The sequence below is a fragment of the Syngnathus scovelli genome, chromosome 7 (genome assembly GCF_024217435.2).
Source record: "Syngnathus scovelli strain Florida chromosome 7, RoL_Ssco_1.2, whole genome shotgun sequence".
NCBI classification, from domain to species: Eukaryota; Metazoa; Chordata; class Actinopteri; order Syngnathiformes; family Syngnathidae; genus Syngnathus; species Syngnathus scovelli.
In genome coordinates, this window is record NC_090853.1 from 8,363,735 (window position 1) to 8,382,584 (window position 18,850).

General features: G+C 40.8%; 1 protein-coding gene and 1 long non-coding RNA gene across 5 annotated transcripts; one reads left to right on the top strand and one right to left on the bottom strand.

The window, feature by feature from the left end:
* Positions 1-2,235: 2,235 nt before the first annotated feature.
* Positions 2,236-15,039, top strand: meis3 (myeloid ecotropic viral integration site 3). Of its 4 annotated transcripts, none has more exons than XM_049725574.2 (13): positions 2,236-3,130; positions 3,391-3,479; positions 7,112-7,251; positions 7,446-7,620; positions 7,685-7,735; positions 7,811-7,861; positions 8,603-8,752; positions 8,848-8,956; positions 9,054-9,199; positions 9,868-9,944; positions 12,751-12,809; positions 12,897-12,983; positions 14,002-15,039. In XM_049725574.2, exons 2-13 carry the CDS (start codon positions 3,468-3,470, stop codon positions 14,199-14,201), a joined length of 1,257 nt encoding a protein of 418 aa, XP_049581531.1. In that variant the 5' UTR covers positions 2,236-3,130; positions 3,391-3,467; the 3' UTR covers positions 14,202-15,039. The 4 variants fall into 4 exon arrangements, with proteins under 4 accessions (XP_049581531.1, XP_049581529.1, XP_068507458.1 ...); XM_049725572.1 differs by having other exon boundaries at positions 2,237-3,130; positions 13,999-15,039; XM_068651357.1 differs by lacking the exons at positions 2,236-3,130; positions 3,391-3,479 and having other exon boundaries at positions 7,061-7,251; positions 13,999-15,039.
* On the bottom strand, positions 14,406-16,667 carry LOC137840452 (uncharacterized). Its single transcript, XR_011087110.1, has 2 exons — positions 15,876-16,667; positions 14,406-14,448 (listed from the first exon to the last, which is right to left on the bottom strand). It is a non-coding gene; the product is annotated as an uncharacterized lncRNA (long non-coding RNA).
* Positions 16,668-18,850: the final 2,183 nt, after the last annotated feature.

Consider the following 18,850-nt stretch of genomic DNA (forward strand, 5'->3'; position numbering starts at 1 on the left):
TACTCCCACTCATGCACGTGGTGGAGGGTCACAGTTCTCTGATGTTTTGGGTACTCGTGCAGGGTTTTCCAAAGGTCACGGCAGTCATATTTTCTTAATGGCCGAGTCACCCAAGTCAAGTAGGCTGGGTGGCCTTGCAGGCTAGCTCTTCTGTTGCTCAGTCTGCTAAGACTAAACACACACATTTCTTGAGCTGCTTGGCTTTGCCTTCACATCTCTTGATTTCTGTCAACTGAGTCAGAGACACCACAGTAATATCCTCTCGGTAACGATGTCAACACAGGTTGAAATCTTATCATTACATCCAGGATAAAATGAAATACATTAATTCTTGTATTAGCATTCATCACATCTGCACACATGCCCCCACGCGCGCACACACGTGCGCACACACACACGCACACAAACTATTTTCTCTTATTTTCACACTTTCAGTGTGACTTCAACTCTTTTACTGTGGAGCTTCATGGGCTGTATTTAGTAACTGTCTACTATGACACATGCTCAAAAAGGAGTTTGAAATTGTTATGATATTTAGCAACACTAGCCTAACAGTCCAACATTTCAATTGCAATGAACTGACATCAAAACGCAAGCACGAATTAATGTCAAGAAACTTGATAGCACTGACAAACACAAATTATTTTGATTAACTTCAAATAAGTTGCATTCCATTTAGAGCTTCATTAAAAATGTTAATTGTGGAAGCACTTTAGATCATTTTTTCAGTACTATAGAACATCACATAACCACATTTCCTCAAGTTGTCAGTATATACAGTAAGTGTACAAGTTTATTGCATGTTTATATATCTCATGGATCACAAAATTGTTACATACACTTGCACAAACTACAGATTAAATCTTGAGCTATATTATCGCCTTTACAAAGTCAACATTTCTCAATTCAATGCCAAGGATTTTTTTTGTACTTCTACTTTAAAACGGTGTAACCGTTTCACCTTCTCAACTGAACAAGCTACAGAACTAAATTATTATCAACATATCTGATGTACTGCAAACTACAACCATTGCGAACTGCAACCACAATATTTAACATTGTTGAATAAACACTTATGTGACATGTAATCTAAAGAGCAGGTGTCAAACTCAAGGCCTGGGTGCCACATCTGGCCAGCTACATTATTTTATGTGGCCCACTAAAGCAAATCAAGTTGCTGTCCATTGCAAGGTCTTTTCACTTTGACTGGTTGGAGGATATTGCAAGCATTTTTTTTTAAACCAACCCCATTTTTTTAAAAGATAGACAAAGGTTGAACAAACTTTAAATTGATTCATGATTTATAAACTATCCATCAATTGGTTGTTTTATGCTTACATTTGCATGGATTCACAGTCAGTAAAACCCCACTTTTTTAAGATAAATTAAACAATGGTTGAACAAACTTTGAATTGATTTATGATTTATAAACTATCCATCAACTGGTTGTTTTATTCATACATTTGCATGTTTTTAGTCATAATGACAATTTGAGGGGAACCATGGGTGAAGGAATAATCTCAAAAAATAGGCGTAGTGTCCAGAACAAACTAATACCTGTTATTTGTTTAATGTTTCTCACACCATTAATTTGACTGATGAAACATCAGATTTTTTAGAATTCCGATTTTTGCATGAAAAAAAATCTTAAATTGACGTTGGTGTCGCGTTTTAACTTTCAGCACAAACTTATCAACAAATGTCTCATTAACATGTAAAAGGAAGTGTTGTCCCACACGCACGGATGTGATGAAAAAAAAAACCTCTTTACTTTTGAGTGCTTGGGATGTTAATTAAAGTGATCTACATGGTTACTCAAACTGGAAATAACAATTTTCTAGAAACAGAAAGACAGGACAAAAAACATGAAGGTGCCTTGAAATTTCAAACGCATCGCACTCGAACCTCGAGCAGATTGCGATGGGGTTAATCCTTTTGCTTCAATGTTAACTTTTCTAGCCTTTAGTGTCAGTATCATCGCCTCCGTGTAGGAGGGGTCGGGGGGCTGTGATCAACCCCCCCAGGAAAACCAGCACCATGCAGAGCTAAGAACCTTTCGGGTTCTCAAAAAGCGGCCACATGCACGCTCGAGCTCCGTGCCGCCCATGGAGCTTCTGGACGGGCCGCCGATTGAAGTGCAGCAGCCTGTTGGCCCCTCGCAGCAGGACCCAGCAAAGAGGGACGTTTTGAATAATTATTATGTTACTGACGTGTCATTAACAACACAAGACCATTTTTTAACCACGTGGGTGAGATCTTTTTCCCCCCCCCCTGTTTTAAATGAACATAAAACATTCACACCATTAAGGGGGGAGTAGCCGGCGACTTTGGGCTGAGTCACAAGGCTGTTCACTTCAGAATATATGCGGACAATAAAACACTTTGAAAGCTATTATCGGCCGTTAAATTCCACGTCACGGAGCGCACTCTAACTTTATTTATGACATACGATGCACGCCAACCTTTATCGCAATTAGCTCCTTAATTAGCCTTTAAACTAAAGACCCTCGAGCACAAAAAACATGTCAGATTGCATAATTTTTTAATGTGATGCATGCATCATTTATTAGAAAAATAATTAAAGTATCTTAACTGCATCTCTCATGTTAAAGTGAGCATGCGTCTCGGCGCAAGGTTTACAAGAAAGGAGTTATTTTGTAGAGGACGCCATTAAAAAAAAAGAAAAGAAAACGAGTGTGGGGTCTTCTCTGGCGTGATAAGCAGGAGGAGTAAACGAGGGAGAGGAAGAGGCGGAGGGATTGGAGGAGAGGGGGAGCAAGAGACCCCGTCGCGTATTGACCCTCCAAAACCTTCCCGCACACCGCCACCATCATCACGCCTCCTCCTCCTCCTCCTCCTCCTCCTTCCTCTCTTCTTGAGACTGAAAACACAATCGCTCATTGCCACCCGTGACATTTTGCAGCCTGTCGCCGCACGCTGCGCGGACACTGTCTTTGGAAGCTCCCCGTCTCTTTTGGACCCTTCCCTTCTTCCCGACAGCAGCGAGCATCCCGATCCGCTTGTAGCCGGAGCGAGAGGCGCACCAGGCGGAGGCGAGGATCTACAAGCAGCCGCTGCTCTCTGGACTTAAAACACGACTCGAACACTACTAGGAGATATTTTCGTTTAGGTGGGATATTTAATATATTGCTATAATTTTTAGTGCATTCTCCTGTAGTAGCCTTTTATAGCATTTAGGCTATAGAAGCGTTTATTGCCACTGTGCACATTGTGAACCCCCTCTGGATGCTATATGTCTTTATTTACGAGCTCAAAATGCCATCTTTCTCCGTAACTGCTATAAAATGCAAATGCAGTGACTGCAAAGCACACGAGCTGCTACTGAATGTCTCATTGTAAACACTGAAAAGTGTGTTCAATTTCTACCAGGGCACGGAGGCTGAGACTGCTGGACTGTAGCCGGGCAGTGCATCATCATCTTGGGGAAGGACTGACTGGCGAGTCGCATGGAGAAGAGGGTATGTCCAAGCTCTCACTCACTACTGTGTGTGTTTTTATTTCATTTACTCATGTTCAGTGAGCTGCACCAACACTGGAAACGGTTGCATGTGAAAACTTAATTAGAATGTAATTCCTACTACAGTATTTAAAGGCCCAGTGAACCTGAGGTGTGCTGACCGAAGCAACTGCAAATTTGGCTTTCGGGTGTTATGATAAAACATTATGATAGCAAACCATAGTTGAACTTTTAAGGTTGTGAGGATGCAGTTGGTTATGTTGGATGTTTTCCCCTTTGTGAAAATACAATGTTGGTTGAGCGACTATGGGAAATGCACACAGGGGTTAGATAGTGTGGGTCATTAAAGGAGGAGAGCGGGGCGGCTGTTCAACTCGGTAAGTAGGTCACTTTTTTTGCTACACTGATTCAGAGGCATGGAGCAGGAGAAGTGAGGCTGCAGGCTGAGACCTCACTGAGGAGGGGAGCAATTAGAGATGGACACACGCATGCACGCACGCACACACACTGGACATTCAAATTTTTTTTTAGAAGTGTGAGCTAGTTTGTAAACTGCTGTTGGTTTTGCTGTCACTGAACATCATTAGTTAAGGTCAAGATGACCACCAGAGTCCAATAGCAACCTTTATTTTTAGTCCCTTTGCCGCCCACTTCTTCAGAAAATCATTTTATTATGTAGAAATTTTAAAATTGGTAGTCTGTGTTTTTTTTTTTCAAAGAATTGTATAATTTTTGAAAAGTTCTGTTGTTGTCTTTTGGAACAACCCATCCTAATTTTCTGGAACATAAGAAGCTTTTAGAATTGTTGACATGCATAAATTTCAATAATTGTTCATTCGTTTAACTCCGAGGCATTACTATTCAACAACTTTTAAAATGAGAAGTAGCCAAATGAAAACGCCTGAAAAGTTGACAAAAATGTTCACCCAAAATTAGACGTAATTGCAAATACATCAAAGCACATCATTGTAAAAACATTTCAATTCCAGAAGCCATTCCGCAGCTTAGAATTTATAGACACATAATTTCTTCTTTATTTGCCGCAAACAAAAGAAGTTGCTTTTATTTAAGCGTTTAAGCTAAACAAAGTGTTAATGTTGAATAAAAACAAAGTTCTCTGAGATGGAATTACAGCGGATTCCATCCGCCGCCGGCTGAATCTTATAGAGCCCCATTATCTGTTAAAATAACACAATTACATCTTGCAATGAAAATGCTGTCTTGCCTTTTGTAGCCCATTTGTCAGCTCTGCGACTTAAAAAGGGGGAAATTCACGGAATTTGTCATCTTGAGCTTTGCGCTTTGATCCGCTTGACGCACCGAAACCCGATCGGGGTCATGCGTAAAAGAGAGGCGCAATCCGATAGCGGTGATTGTGTTAATAGCCAACCTCCATAAAACTAGAAGGTGTCTCGGACCAGGGCCTCAGAGCAGGTGCTTTCTGTGATCCCGGTGGCCATATGGGACTATGAAATATACCAATTTGATCAGCCGTTTAGGACAGTGCACTGGTTCCCAAAGTGGACTTTATTTTGGGTGACGTCCAGATGGACCAGTGAAGTCATGCAATATGGCAAATGTGGAACCTGCAGAAATGGTCACGAAAAGAATTTAAGGCCATATTTACCATTATGACCAGTTGCATAATCTGCTGGGATCCGATTCAAGGACTATCAAAAAGTCTACCCTTGAAAACAACCCAGCTCAGTTTTGATTGACACTGCAAAGTAATATATTAATTTACATGCATTTCTTGCAGCGCTTGTAGTTTGAAGTGACACTGAAAATTCTTGCATTCTACCAAGAGCCGCTCCCAATATATTGGCGGTCTGATTAAGATTACCAACATATTGTAAAGACCTCTGTGTATTACGCAATCCAGTCCTAAACGCCGACAAACATTTATAAACACCATCGTCATCAGTCGGTTTCTGACAGCGTCAGTATTTTATTTTATTTTTTTACCACACATGTACGTATGTTGTCGCTGGTGAGTGTTTATAGTCTGTTTTATTGTTTGAGCCAGCTACAGATGACGGCAAAAAAAAGCATATTTATTTATTTGTCTATTTATCCATTTATTTTTTTGTCTATTTATTTATCTAGCTGTCTATTTATTTATTTATTTATTTATTTATTTAAAACGTCTGTAGTCAATGCCCTGCGACTGGCTGGCAGGGTTAGTGGCACAGATAATGGATGGACAGGCAATGTTATATATTTTTTAATATAGGTAAGGGGATCACTGCCCTCGCTGTACCCGCTACAACCACAGTGTGCAAAGTCACACACTTCTGTGGTAAATCATAACCTTTGTGGCCGGCCACAGGGAATAATCCATCATAGACATAAACTACACGAAGCAGATCATAACTTTTACGGCGCGTTTAAAATAACACTGAAGTATAGAAGAAGGTGTTGGGGCCAACGGAGCAGATGCTGTCTGTCGGTGTTGTGCCCTACGGGACCACGACAGGAGTCCCTTTAATCCAGCAGGAAGGAAAGTAGATGTGCTGACCTGTGCAGCCTTAGAGAGGGAAGCTGCAGTGGAGCACAAATGAGCTCACTAACGCAGAGAAGGAGGATGAGAGGCTGGAGCAAGGGAGCCGAGCACATGTACGGTATATTGATGATGCTTTGTGTGCAAGTGCTGCTAAGGGGATGCTTCAGCTCTATTTGTGTGAGAATGTGTGTATGTGTGTGTACACACAATTCCACAAATTTTCAGGGCATGATTGCAAACCCCAGTGAGGCAGTCACAGCGGGTTATGAGGGCTGTTTTTGCATGGCCAATCAAGTCTGCTATAAAGCCTCACTTTTTAGATCCTCAACCTCTCTGTTGTCTCGTCGCATTCTCAAAAGTCTCGTGGGTGCTTCCTGAGGGTTACACAGCGCACAAAGTAGCAGGTATTTCATTGCATGAGTTCTTTGGTAACCTTGGATTTTTATTAGTGCAGCGTTTGCCTTACTGTTAAGTGGATATAAAAAAAACATTATTGCTTTGTTTAAAAAAAGTATGAAGCTTTATTTTGCTCATTGCCTGGAATGGTAGTTTGTGGTTGTGATAGATATTTTTCTTATAGACAACATGACGTTTGAGACGAAAACAGGGCAGATTTAATGTGTACCACACTTACATATCTATGCCTGAATATTGACTAATCACTTTTGGTCTTGTACAAGCAAATACAAACAGCATTAAAAGAATAATTTACGTAGTAGAGGAATAGGCTACATTTGTCATTCCAAGATATTATTGATGTGTATTGTTGAAATGTTTAAATAACCACATGCAATTTTCTTGTTTGCAAAACACACAAAAATAGAATAACATTCTCAAGTTAAATTGACAATTAGCGTGACCTCCCCTGAAAAATGTGCATTCATTTTTTATATGTAACATAAAGCAAGTGTCCTTATGTGCAAAATTAAATGGAACCCGCTACTCTTCTACTCTTTTATTATGGTGACAGTATAATTTAAAAAGTTAGTGGTGGCCTTAGACTTTTGCACTTTTTCAATAAATAAGGCCCTTAATTAATAAAAAGGAACCTTTCTCCCACTAATATAAAAATACACTAAATGTTCATGAGTGTCTTACGTGTCCTCTGTTTGTCTTCTTTTGCCTGCCAGTATGAAGACCTGGTGCACTACTCGGGGACGGAGGGCATGTCGATGGGGGTGTACGGGGATGATGTCAGAACACTTCCAACCCCTCAGTACGGAGCCGCCATCCCCGACTCCCTCAAACACCACAAGGACCAAATCTATGGGTGCGTTCCCAACAAGTGAAGCACATTAACATTCAGCCTGCGCGACGTTTACAGCTGTCACTTTCAGAAATTCTGTGCTATAAAATGACATCTTAAACCTCTTGTGAATGTTTGGCGTTCACACCGTGTGTCAACTGTCACTGTGTTGATGTGAAGTATGTTAACTGTTTGCCCCTGTGTGTGTGTGTGCGCAGTCACCCATTGTTCCCATTGCTGGCCTTAGTTTTTGAAAAATGTGAGCTTGCCACCTGCTCTCCCCGAGACTCCGCCTCCCTGTCAGCCACATCCCACCTCCCTGGCATGACAAGTCACAGCGACGTGTGCTCCTCGGAATCCTTCAATGATGACATTGCTGCTTTTGCTAAACAGGTGAGAGACAGCTATGAGAGCCAATGACAGAAAAGCGTGACTAATTTTGAGCTTTGTTTTGCAGATTCGTTCAGAGAAACCAATATTTTCTTCCAATCCTGAACTAGACAACTTGGTAAGATACGTCAAATGTTTTTGGAGGCGTAGTAATGATATGTTGAACCTATAATCAGCTTTCTTTTCTCCATAGATGATTCAAGCAATACAAGTTCTTCGCTTTCATTTACTGGAGTTAGAAAAGGTTGGTTGATGATTCATTTAAGATGAGTGGAGAGCAAACATTTTAGTTTTAAAATACATAAATAATGCAAACAGTTCTAGTACTGTTTTTATTGAGCCCAATCAATGAATGAGATCAATCATGACAAAAAGGTTTTTTGATTCACTCATTTGTTCAGTTCATATTCAATCATTCAAAATTTTGAAATAAGTTCCACAAATTAACCAATTAATTTTTTTCTCCACTGTTGTTGCGAGCCATTACCCTCCAAATAGCGGCATCTCCCTGTCATTGCCGCCCATTCAGTCCACACTAGTAGACAGCAGCAACTGCTTGAACGCTCCTTTTTTAAATGGAGGACTAAAACTGGTAACCGAAAAATGATGACCTAGCTGTGACTCGCTGCGACTAATCCCCCCCCGCCCCAACCGTCTTGAGAAATTCCAAAGGGAAAAAAGGCTCTAATGCCTAGAGAAGGGACTAACAAGCAGTAACCTATCTTTCTATATGTCGCTGAACAACACAGATTTCCCAAGTGAGATAATCACCACGGGCACCTGCTATTATGCGTTACATTTTGATGACGAACGGGGCGGCACGAGTCTCTGTAGCTTGGCTTGCCAAATAATTGCCTGCTTAGGCGAGCTTGTTTGTGTGTGTTTAGCCGCGTTTTCTCCAGGAAGTCGAACAAAGGCTGGCACTCTAGAACATAAATTAATTTTAAATGTTCACCTGAAAATGATCATGTCTTCTTTCTTCTAGGTGCATGACCTATGTGATAATTTCTGCCACCGTTACATCACCTGTCTGAAGGGCAAAATGCCCACGGACTTGGTCCTGGATGAACGGGAGGGAGGCTCCAAGTCCGACATGGAGGACTTTAACGGATCCTGCACCAGTCTGTCGGAACAGGTGAGCTATGACGCAAAACCAGATATGTCTGCCTAATGGCTCAAGGTTTTATGACTCACTCTTTTCACCCTTGTTCTCTCCCTCTGTCTCCACAGAATGCATCATGGTTACGAGAGCCGGATGAATGTGCCGCCACTCCGTTGGGAACCCCGGGCACCTGTGGTCTGCCCTCACACAGCACAGGGGACAATTGTAGCGATACAGGTGCCCTGCAACACAAATTCTTAATGTTTGAGGGTTGTTGGCATTAGAGTTAGTTTTTACACAGCAACACCTTACACAATACTTTGTCCTCTTCCAGGCGATGGTCTGGACACCGGCGTGGCCTCCCCCAGCACGGGAGAAGAGGACGAGTCTGACAGAGAGAGAAGAAACAACAAGAAGAGAGGCATTTTCCCTAAAGTGGCCACAAACATAATGAGAGCGTGGCTCTTCCAGCATCTAACAGTGAGACATTAGCTTGACCTTTTCTGCTAATCATCGCTCACCGAGAACACCGAGAGTGGAGCTTGAGCAAATAAGAAGACGATTGGCGAAAGGTGCAGCTTTACTGACATGCCGAGAAATATTAGAGAGTGTATCAGGGAGGCCAGTTAAATTAAACGGAGAACTGGGGATGAAGTGATTATGTGAATATGCTGGCAACTGAATGATTGCGGAAGTGAAATAAATGGGGTGAGTAATTGTCAGCGAGGTTGTTAGGCTGGTAATTAGTGACTAAATGAGGCAGGTCAAATATTGCTTCCCTCCGATTGTGTGTGTGTGTGTGTGTGTTGATGCATATGTGTGTGTGTGTGGAAGGGGGGGGTGCGCGTGACACAAACACACACACACACACACACACACACACACACACACACACACACACACACAGACTTGAAAGGTTGAAAATAGGAGCGCAGATGTTAATTTTGATTCCAAGTCATTGGTAATTAGCCTGAGATTTCCCATACTGCTCTTCTTTCTGCAAATAATCTAAAACTTCCAGTAACTAGCCCACAGAGCCTCCTGTTGTAGAGACAATGAAATTGACTTACATTTTTAAATAATGGTGATAATAAAAATTGCCTTGTGGTATTGTTTTTTTGCTTGAAATTGCTTGTGTCCTCTTTCAGCACCCGTACCCATCAGAGGAGCAGAAGAAGCAGCTGTCACAGGACACGGGGCTGACCATCTTACAGGTCAACAACTGGTCAGTGTACTGCCAATCAATACCACCATTTGAGCGCTGCGGTTTATCAATAATCACTTGGCCAAGTTTAAATATATTAAGTGGCATTACTCAAACGCAGGGTGCCACATCAATGCCATAAACTATAAAACCAGTTTGGTCCGCTTTTTGTTTTTTTCAGATTTTTAAAGCTCAACTGAGGGGATTTTGTTGGTAAAGGTGAATTAAATAAAAGTCAGCCGTTTTATGAGACTGCAATGAATTCTAAAAATAAAGCCGATTTAAAAGGGAGATGAAACATCCTACTAAGCATTTTGTTACAGGAGCAACGCTGCAGTAAAATTGACTCACTCCAACCTCATAAAACTGAATAGCAAATCAATACACAATATGCAAATTATTCACAGCATCCCCATTTTCTATTAACCCTTTACAAGGCACTCAAGATTTGACTACCGTATTTTCCGGACTATAAGTCGCTCCGGAGTATAAGTCGCACCAGCCATAAAATGCCCCAAAAAGTGAAAAAAAACATATATAAGTCGCTCCGGAGTATAAGTCGCATTTTGGGGGCAATTTATTCGACAAAATCCCACACCAAAAACAGTCATGAACGAGCAACAACAGGCTAAACGATAGCAACAACAGGCTAAACGATAGGTATGCTAACGTGACAAACACAAACAAAGAGCTGAGAACGGGCCTGACGTAACATATAGAGTGATTAAGGACAACTATTACATGAATAACATGTTTATAAAACCATCAGTGTCACTCCAATTCATTAAATAGCAACAACAGGCTAAACGATAGGTATGCTAACGTGACAAACTCAAACAAAGAGCTGAGAACGGGCCTGACGTAACATATAGAGTGATTAAGGACAACTATTACATGAATAACATGTTTATAAAACCATCGGTGTCACTCCAATTCATTAAATCCATCGATCGTTCTTTGTCAACAATGGGTGCGCGCGACTGAGGGCGCTTGCACTTCAAAATATTCCACAGGCTCATATAACGATAGATAAACTATATTTCAAATAACTATAATATAAGCCAATAATATTATCAAACCATCCGTGCACTTTAAATCCATTAAATCCATCGGTCAAATTCCTCGTCCTTTGTCAACATCGCCGCGCGTGCGCCCTGACGTCAGCCTCGTCTTTATTCCACAGATCTAGTATATAACTATATTGTAGCGTTAACAAAGTACAAGGATAGACGTGGGTTTGGTATACGGCTCTTTATTAAACAAAACAAACTTCCAAGCGTGTGGCGGCGTGGACTTCCAGACACGAGAGCTCCATGGCATAGGACCGGGCGTGCGTAATGGCCATGTCCGAGCCCCGCGCACCGTTCAGCGGACAGCCACTCGGCCGAGCGTCGGCCCCCGACTCAGTAGAGACCGGGCGTGCGTAAAAGCCATAATAGTTTTTCAAACCTTCTATGTCACTCCAAATCCTTAATTCCTTCAAACTCTTTGTCCTCCGTGTCACTTAGAAATGATCACCGCTAATGATGGTAGTCCTTGTGTGGGCACGTTTGTATGTAAACAACCGGCGCGCCGCGCTACTGACGTCACTTGAAATAGTAATCCATTGGTACATCATGGTTCTCCAAACTTTCTTTCTGCTGCTCGATTACTGTTTTCAGCTGCATATTTTACAACTTGAAGTTTGTAACCTGCAAAATATGAGTTTCTTTTTGGTGCCATTTTTCTTAAGCCCACCCAGTTGATGAGTCACGGCCAACGGTAAAATTTAGAGCGCCCTCATCCAGTTTCGTCTGAAAATATAATTTTTTTTGGTTGTTTTATCAAAGTCAAAGTCTGCTTTATCGTCGATATATTTTTTTATATACTAAGACACACAAAGAGATTGAAATTACATTTCCACTATCCCTCGGTGAGATAGTACACATATGCATACAAGCAACACAAAAAAACCCCAAGAAGGCACTAACAATGAATAAATAAGAGTATTGAATAAATGATAAATAAACAAATAATAATAAATAATAATAATAAATATAAGAGGAGCAAAAATGGAGCAAGTGTACATACAGCAGACAGTGGACTTGGATATGGTGCTTTAAAGTGTTAATTGCTTTATTTGATGTTTTCTCTATTTTTTATGTTTTGAATATGTTCAAGATAAAGAAATAAAAGCATGTGAAGTGATCAACTATACTAAAAATAACATGGGAAGTGGTCAACTATACTTGTAAGTGATGTCTTAATGATCAAGTAAAAATTTGTGAAAAAAAAACATATATAAGTCGCTCCTGAGTATAAGTCGCCCCCCCACCCAAACTATGAAAAAAACCGCGACTTATAGTCCGGAAATTACGGTATATAATTTTTGTCCAATCAATTAAAACTTTGCTTTTATTATAAATGTGTCTTTTCTTTACAATCTTGGCTAAGGAAAAACACGTAATTCTGAAAGTGGTATTAATTTTGAATTTTTACTCACTAAATATGGTCTGTTATCCAATAAAGAGCTTCTTTCAAAGGCTATGTTTGTGTTTAACAGTCAAACCACATTCACATTCCAAACATTCATATATTTGTGGAACCACGTACGACGTACGTACAGGTAGACACACGCGCGTGCACACAAGCACACGGGGGTTGTCCATCTATGCAGATCAATCAATTATCATAGGGCGATCAATACAGGCTAAGGCCTAACGTTGATTTACTCCAGCCTCTGAAAGGGTTAAGTGGTTGTAAAAGGGAAAAGGTTAACAGTCCCTCGGTCAGACTTTTTCTTCATTAACGGGACCCCCTATATGCTCTCGGCACTCTCTTGTTTCAGGTTCATCAACGCCAGGAGGAGAATCGTTCAGCCCATGATTGACCAGTCAAATCGCTCAGGTTGGTGTTTTAAAGTCAGCCAATGTTGGCCGGCCACAAAACCTTTTGGCAGTGTACTGAGGTTGCTTATATTATATCGTCTGGCAGGTCAGGGTGGTCCCTACAGCCCAGAGGGAGCAGCGCTTGGGGGTTACGGACTTGATGGACAAGCCCACCTCAGCCTCCGAGCAGCAGGTATACTAACTACGCCATCACAGACGCGTTGATGACAAATAGAAAATGTGGTCTTAATATTCTCCGTAGCCACTTTTGTGGTCTGCTGCTGAAAACTCTTTTCCTCACCACTTTGGAATAAATTATTTATGGTCAAGGGATAATTTTGTACATAGCTTGGTGTACTGTAGTTAAGAGCCTACATTTTCAAGGGATGCCTGCATACTTCTTCTTTAAATGCCTTTCATTCAATTTAATCGTGTTAGATTTCCCACAGTCAAACAGTACATTTAAGTAGTTTTAGTTGGTCACAGTTTAGAAGGGGCTGATTTATAGTAAAGGGCTTTGAGGCATGCACATGCATGTGCGCGCACACACACACACACACACACACATACACGAACGTATGCAAGCAAACACCCACAGTCCACCCAATGGAAAGACCTACAAACTGGTCATTCCAGAATTTAAGTACCACCATTTACCATTACTTTTATATATATATTTTTTGTCATGTGTTTTTTATTTGTACACTTTTTATAAGGTATTTGTCAAATATATTTTGCTGCATTCCATGTCAACCATTTTCAAGTAGCTGAAAAACTTTTTAAAAATATGACTGAATGAACCCTTAACAATGGAAAAGTTCAAATTAATTTTGTTTGTATACTAATGTAGTTGTAGTAACTCTGGGTACAGTAACAGAATTGCAAAAAAAATTCAGTGTTTTAAATTTTGCAACAGACTACCTGCATGAGTTGCTATTCTCAATGCGAAACTTAGCAATATAATTTAAAAACATTGAACACCCCATTACAACTGAAAACATTGTAAAAATGTGGAAAAGACAAGCAATAATCTTAGACTGTGCCTAAAATTTCAAACATAAGAGCTATGTAATAATTGAAAATATATGTTCAGCAGTATCCTTTTTCCACACATTTTACACCAGTGCAGGATCCTGTATTTGATTTGAAACATCCTTGTGGTGGGCGTCCTCCAATAGTGACCCACATACCCTCTCTACCCCCTCAAGCAGGTCTTCAAGGAATGCCATCACTGCAGGGGGACTACTCCAGTGCTCTGCTGTCCCAAGCAGCCTACCCAGCCCACCCAGGACCTTCCCTCCACCCCTACCCGGGCCCACACCCGCACGCCGCCATGCTGCTTCACCCGCCGCCACACGCGCATCCTACAGAGCCCCTCCTTGCACAAGGACTGGACATCCATGCACACTAGCTGTGGGGGGAGTTTCTGTGAGTGTGATGATTTCTACACACTATTTAAAGAAAACAAGTTGAGTTTACATTCCCTACCAAAAGACAATGACCTCAATGTAGCTCTCGCACACACAACACATACACTGGTTTAAGCCATACCTCTCTCCGAGTAGAAGTGCTTCCGCCGCTCCCATCATCTCCACTGTGCCCCGTGGATGAGACCAATGCTTTAACCTTCATATCCCACTGTACGTGTTGTTGGACCACTGGAAGAGACAAGACCAATATTTATCACCAGACATGATTTTACGTGACAACATTACCGGATGGGACTCGAGTCTATGTGTGACCATGCCTTCAAGCTCTGTCTTCCTGCACAAGTGACTGCCCAGATTAAAAAAAAAAAGAAAAACACATACAAACACCCTTCCCACACTTTATTTAAGGCTGATTTGAGTTTTTACTTATTCTATTTTTGTATTTATGTGAGCCACTCATGGCAGTTGCAGTTTGACACAAGCTTGTTTGAAATCTTAGTGCTCTTCCTCAGCATGACGCTAAAACACGATGAATGATTTCCAGTCTGCCTCGCTCTCATACCACTGACCTCCTTAATATGCCAACAGGTGTCCGTTGCACGCGCGCACAGACACACACACACAAACACACACACACACTGATGAGACAAGCTCTTTAAGCATTTGCATACATGCTGTGTGTCGCAGCAGTGAGATGGGAGCTGCAGCCAAAGGACTTTAAACATTCTGCTCCCTATCAACTCTGCTCTGCTCGGACTGTATTGAAATATTTCTGAATGAATGATATGGTCAAAGAATTAAAATGTTTTTTGTACCACATGTGGATGGGTCATCTTTCAGTGTGTTCTGAGTTATTCAACCTAAAAACAATTTAATCCACTGTCTCTTTTTTTTCATTTGGTTGTACCTAACAGTTTCACCTAACAAATTCTTTCCTTCAGTTTCCTCCCACATTCCCAATGTATGCATGGTCCTTTAATTGAAGACGAGATTGCCTGTAGGTGTGAGTGTAAATGGTTGTCTGTCTGTGTGTGCCCTGCAATTGGCTGGCAACGGTGTTCCCCCCGCCTCTTGCCCAAAATTAGCTGGGATTAGCTCCAATACACCCCATTAAGGATAAACTGTACACAATGGATGGATGGATGAATGAACTGCTGTGTTTAAACAACCTGGCAATTTAAAAAACTAATAATGTAAATAAAAAAAAGCTGCATTCAATAAAGTGAACTTTAATTATAATGAAGTAAAACTAAAGATGAAATCATAAAACCAATACATGCAAAGTATATTATTAAGTTTCACGATAAAATAATTTACTGTTAATATCCCCAAAAGCAAGCAAAGAATTGTCAAATGCACAACTGCTCTAAATTGTAAATACTGCACGAACACTTTTGGAGCTCTGTATATTATTAAAAATGAAGTCATCGTTCTTTTCATAGTTAAACAAATATTCATGTACCTGTAGAAACTTATTATAATTGCAAAATCAATTTAGCAATTTACCCTAAATATACACAGCTCACTGACCTGCCAAAACAACCACTCACACAATTGATTGCGATGTAAGTAGTATTTTCTAATCTGAGTTACTATTAAAACTATAAATACTAAAAGGACTCAGATTTGGATCGCCACTTATTCTTGACATGTACCTTTTGTGCATGTGAGGTGGATGATGAGCTCATCATGGTCGCCACATTATTCAGCTGGGTTCGGCTTCTCCCCAACGAGACCCTGAACAAAATAAACAAACCATGACACAAAATGGATGAATCCCTAAAAGGTTGCTCTTGCTTCCATTCTTGTAGTACATCCATTTAGATCACGCACTTATTTTGTGATATGTAATGATGTAGTATGAACCACAACCCAAAGCAAAAGTGACTTTTACTGTTTGTTTTCATATAATTAGGTCTCTGTAGCCCCTGTCCACCGACCAAGTGTGAAAATAAACAATAACACTAAGTCATTGTTTTTAGTTGACTCAATCAAGCAAGGTGGAAGAGGAGACAGACAATAGCCGTCAGTAACAAAAGATGAAGATCAAGCCCCACTAGCATCATACATCCTCACTTATTCCTCTCATAAAGAAACATGCATTCACCCCTCAAACCTGAATACCCCCCTTGGACCTCACCCTGCCCCCCAGCAGGGCCTGAAGCAGCAGGGGGGTTCAAGGGTTACAGTTCAAACTGAGGTCAACAGGAAATGACTGTTCTCCCTGCTTCCAAGGTCCTGACCTCAGTGCCCCTATACTTTTCATTTTTCCTTGTCCCTGCCTTACACACTGTCCTCACTCAGGGCCAAATTCACTAAATGATAGCAAAATGAAAGCATCTAATTCACAAAGTACGTGCAGAAATAAAATATATATATATTTTAAATTCAAGACATTGATGGTTTTTACAATGTGGCTGCAATTGCTATAAAATGTAGAAGAAAATATTTAGGAATAGAACTCACTGAACTCAGGTTCACTTGTAAACAAATGTGAAAAAGAAAACAAAAAAAGAAAACAAAAATATATATTAGTACTATATTTCACTGATTGTGCAGAAACATTTACTAATCGCCAATGATGTTCCGTCATTGGTTTACGCTTAGCAATGGCCTGTTTGATAACAAACAAATGTCTGTGTGTAACGTGCATGGCCGATGTCTGAGGGCATACAAATGTGCATGTGTGTGTGTGTGTGTGTGTGTGTGTGTGTGTGTGTGTGTGTGTGTGTGTACAGGGGGTACTCTGTTGGTCATTAATCATTCAATTACACACCTGTCAAGAGTTCAGCAAGTAGGAGAGGAGGGTGTAAATAGGGGAGTGGGAGGTAGAGGGAAAGACAAAAGGAAGAGAAGAATGCAGCTGGGAATGGAGAAAAAAGGCATAAAGGAGGGAAATGTAGAGAAGATTGAAAAAGCGCAGGCAGGAGGGTTCCAAAGCAAACCACATGTTTTATTGTGTGTGCGCGTGCACGTGACAGGGGCAAGCTGTCGGACGGTGACAGCCGTTGAAAGGTCACAGTAGAAATGGACTCATGTATGTTTTATGTGTGAAAGTTACACATCAACCTCTAATGTAACTACACTGAAAAAAAATTACGGGTTGAATTTACTCATTTTTATTTTGTTAAGCGGTTGCACAAAACAAAATCAGCTAGATATAGAAATAAATGGATTATTAAAATTTATCTGAATCCATATGATTTAATTTCATGCAAACACTGAAATAAAACGATAAAATAATAATAAAATTGAGGAGATTGAACAAAACTAAATTTCACTGGTCTGCCTATTAGATAAATGCTCACTATCTGTTAGCTTTTTACGAATGCTCTCATTGCCAGTGGCAGACTTGGTGAGGAAAAAACATACTACATGTTGCTTATGATTGAGAAATATTGCTTTGGTGCTGACACCTTGTGGTAACCTGGAGGCCTGATATTAAAATCACCCTTTTTGGTGTACAGGTAAATGTGTAATAATTTCCTGAATTGATTTCTAATTTGATGAATTTATGATTTTATTAGTTTGCAAAAAAAGGTGGATTTTCCGTCACCCATTGAGTTTCATTTATTTGTGATGAACCGTTGCCTTCTTTACAGTAAAGGTTTCTAAGTGTGCACACGCACACACAGATGTGTGTTTTGCAGTCTTCATGATCTTGCTGCAGTACCTCAGATGCCTCAGGCCACAGCCATCTGTGTTAACCCCCTCCCTTTTTTGCACTCTCTCTCTCACACACACACACACACACACACACACACACACGCACACACGCACACACACACACACACACACACACACACACACACACACACACACACACACACACACACACACACACACACACACACACACACACACACACGCACGCACGCACACACGCACGCACGCACGCACACACACACACAGTCCTATATCTAATTTATGAACTTGGTGAAGATTTTTGTACACACACTCATGTATGCATAATATATTGCATTTGAAATATATGGTGGCGCTACCGTGTGAGACGATGTGCTGGTCTAATTCTCCTTTTAACACATCCTTAAATTTTGCCTTTGCTTGTGAGTGTGCGTGAGCATGTGTGTGTGTGTTGCCAGCTGTTTCAGTGCTTGACATCAACATGCAGGCAAAAAGCCAGATGTCTCATTAGGCAAATTTGATTGGCTTGGTCATTAAGAATTCAGCGTTAAGACGTTTCCATATGTGTGTACATGGAGCTGTTTGTGTGTTGCATTTACATAGGAGCCCCTATAACTGTTCACACGTGTTCATGCACAATTTATGTGCATGCATTAATTACATACATGCTGTTGATTACACAGTGATTGATAACAAAATTACAATGCAGTGTGTTCCAGGTCCTGGTATATACATTTTCTTTTTCCAAAATAGGTCGGCAAAACCGCTAGCTCCAGACGTTGGGGTGTTATATTACTTTTTTTTTTCATCTCTGGCCTTGATTTCAGAATTAACATATGTGCGTGGGTGCAGGTTTCAACACACGACTCACCTACTCATTTGCTGTTTATTAATTAATTCACCTTGAAAATGCAAGTGCAATACCTGAGCCCTTATGCGAGGGATTGGCAGCTGACTTGTGGGAATATTATCTGCTGCTCTGCAG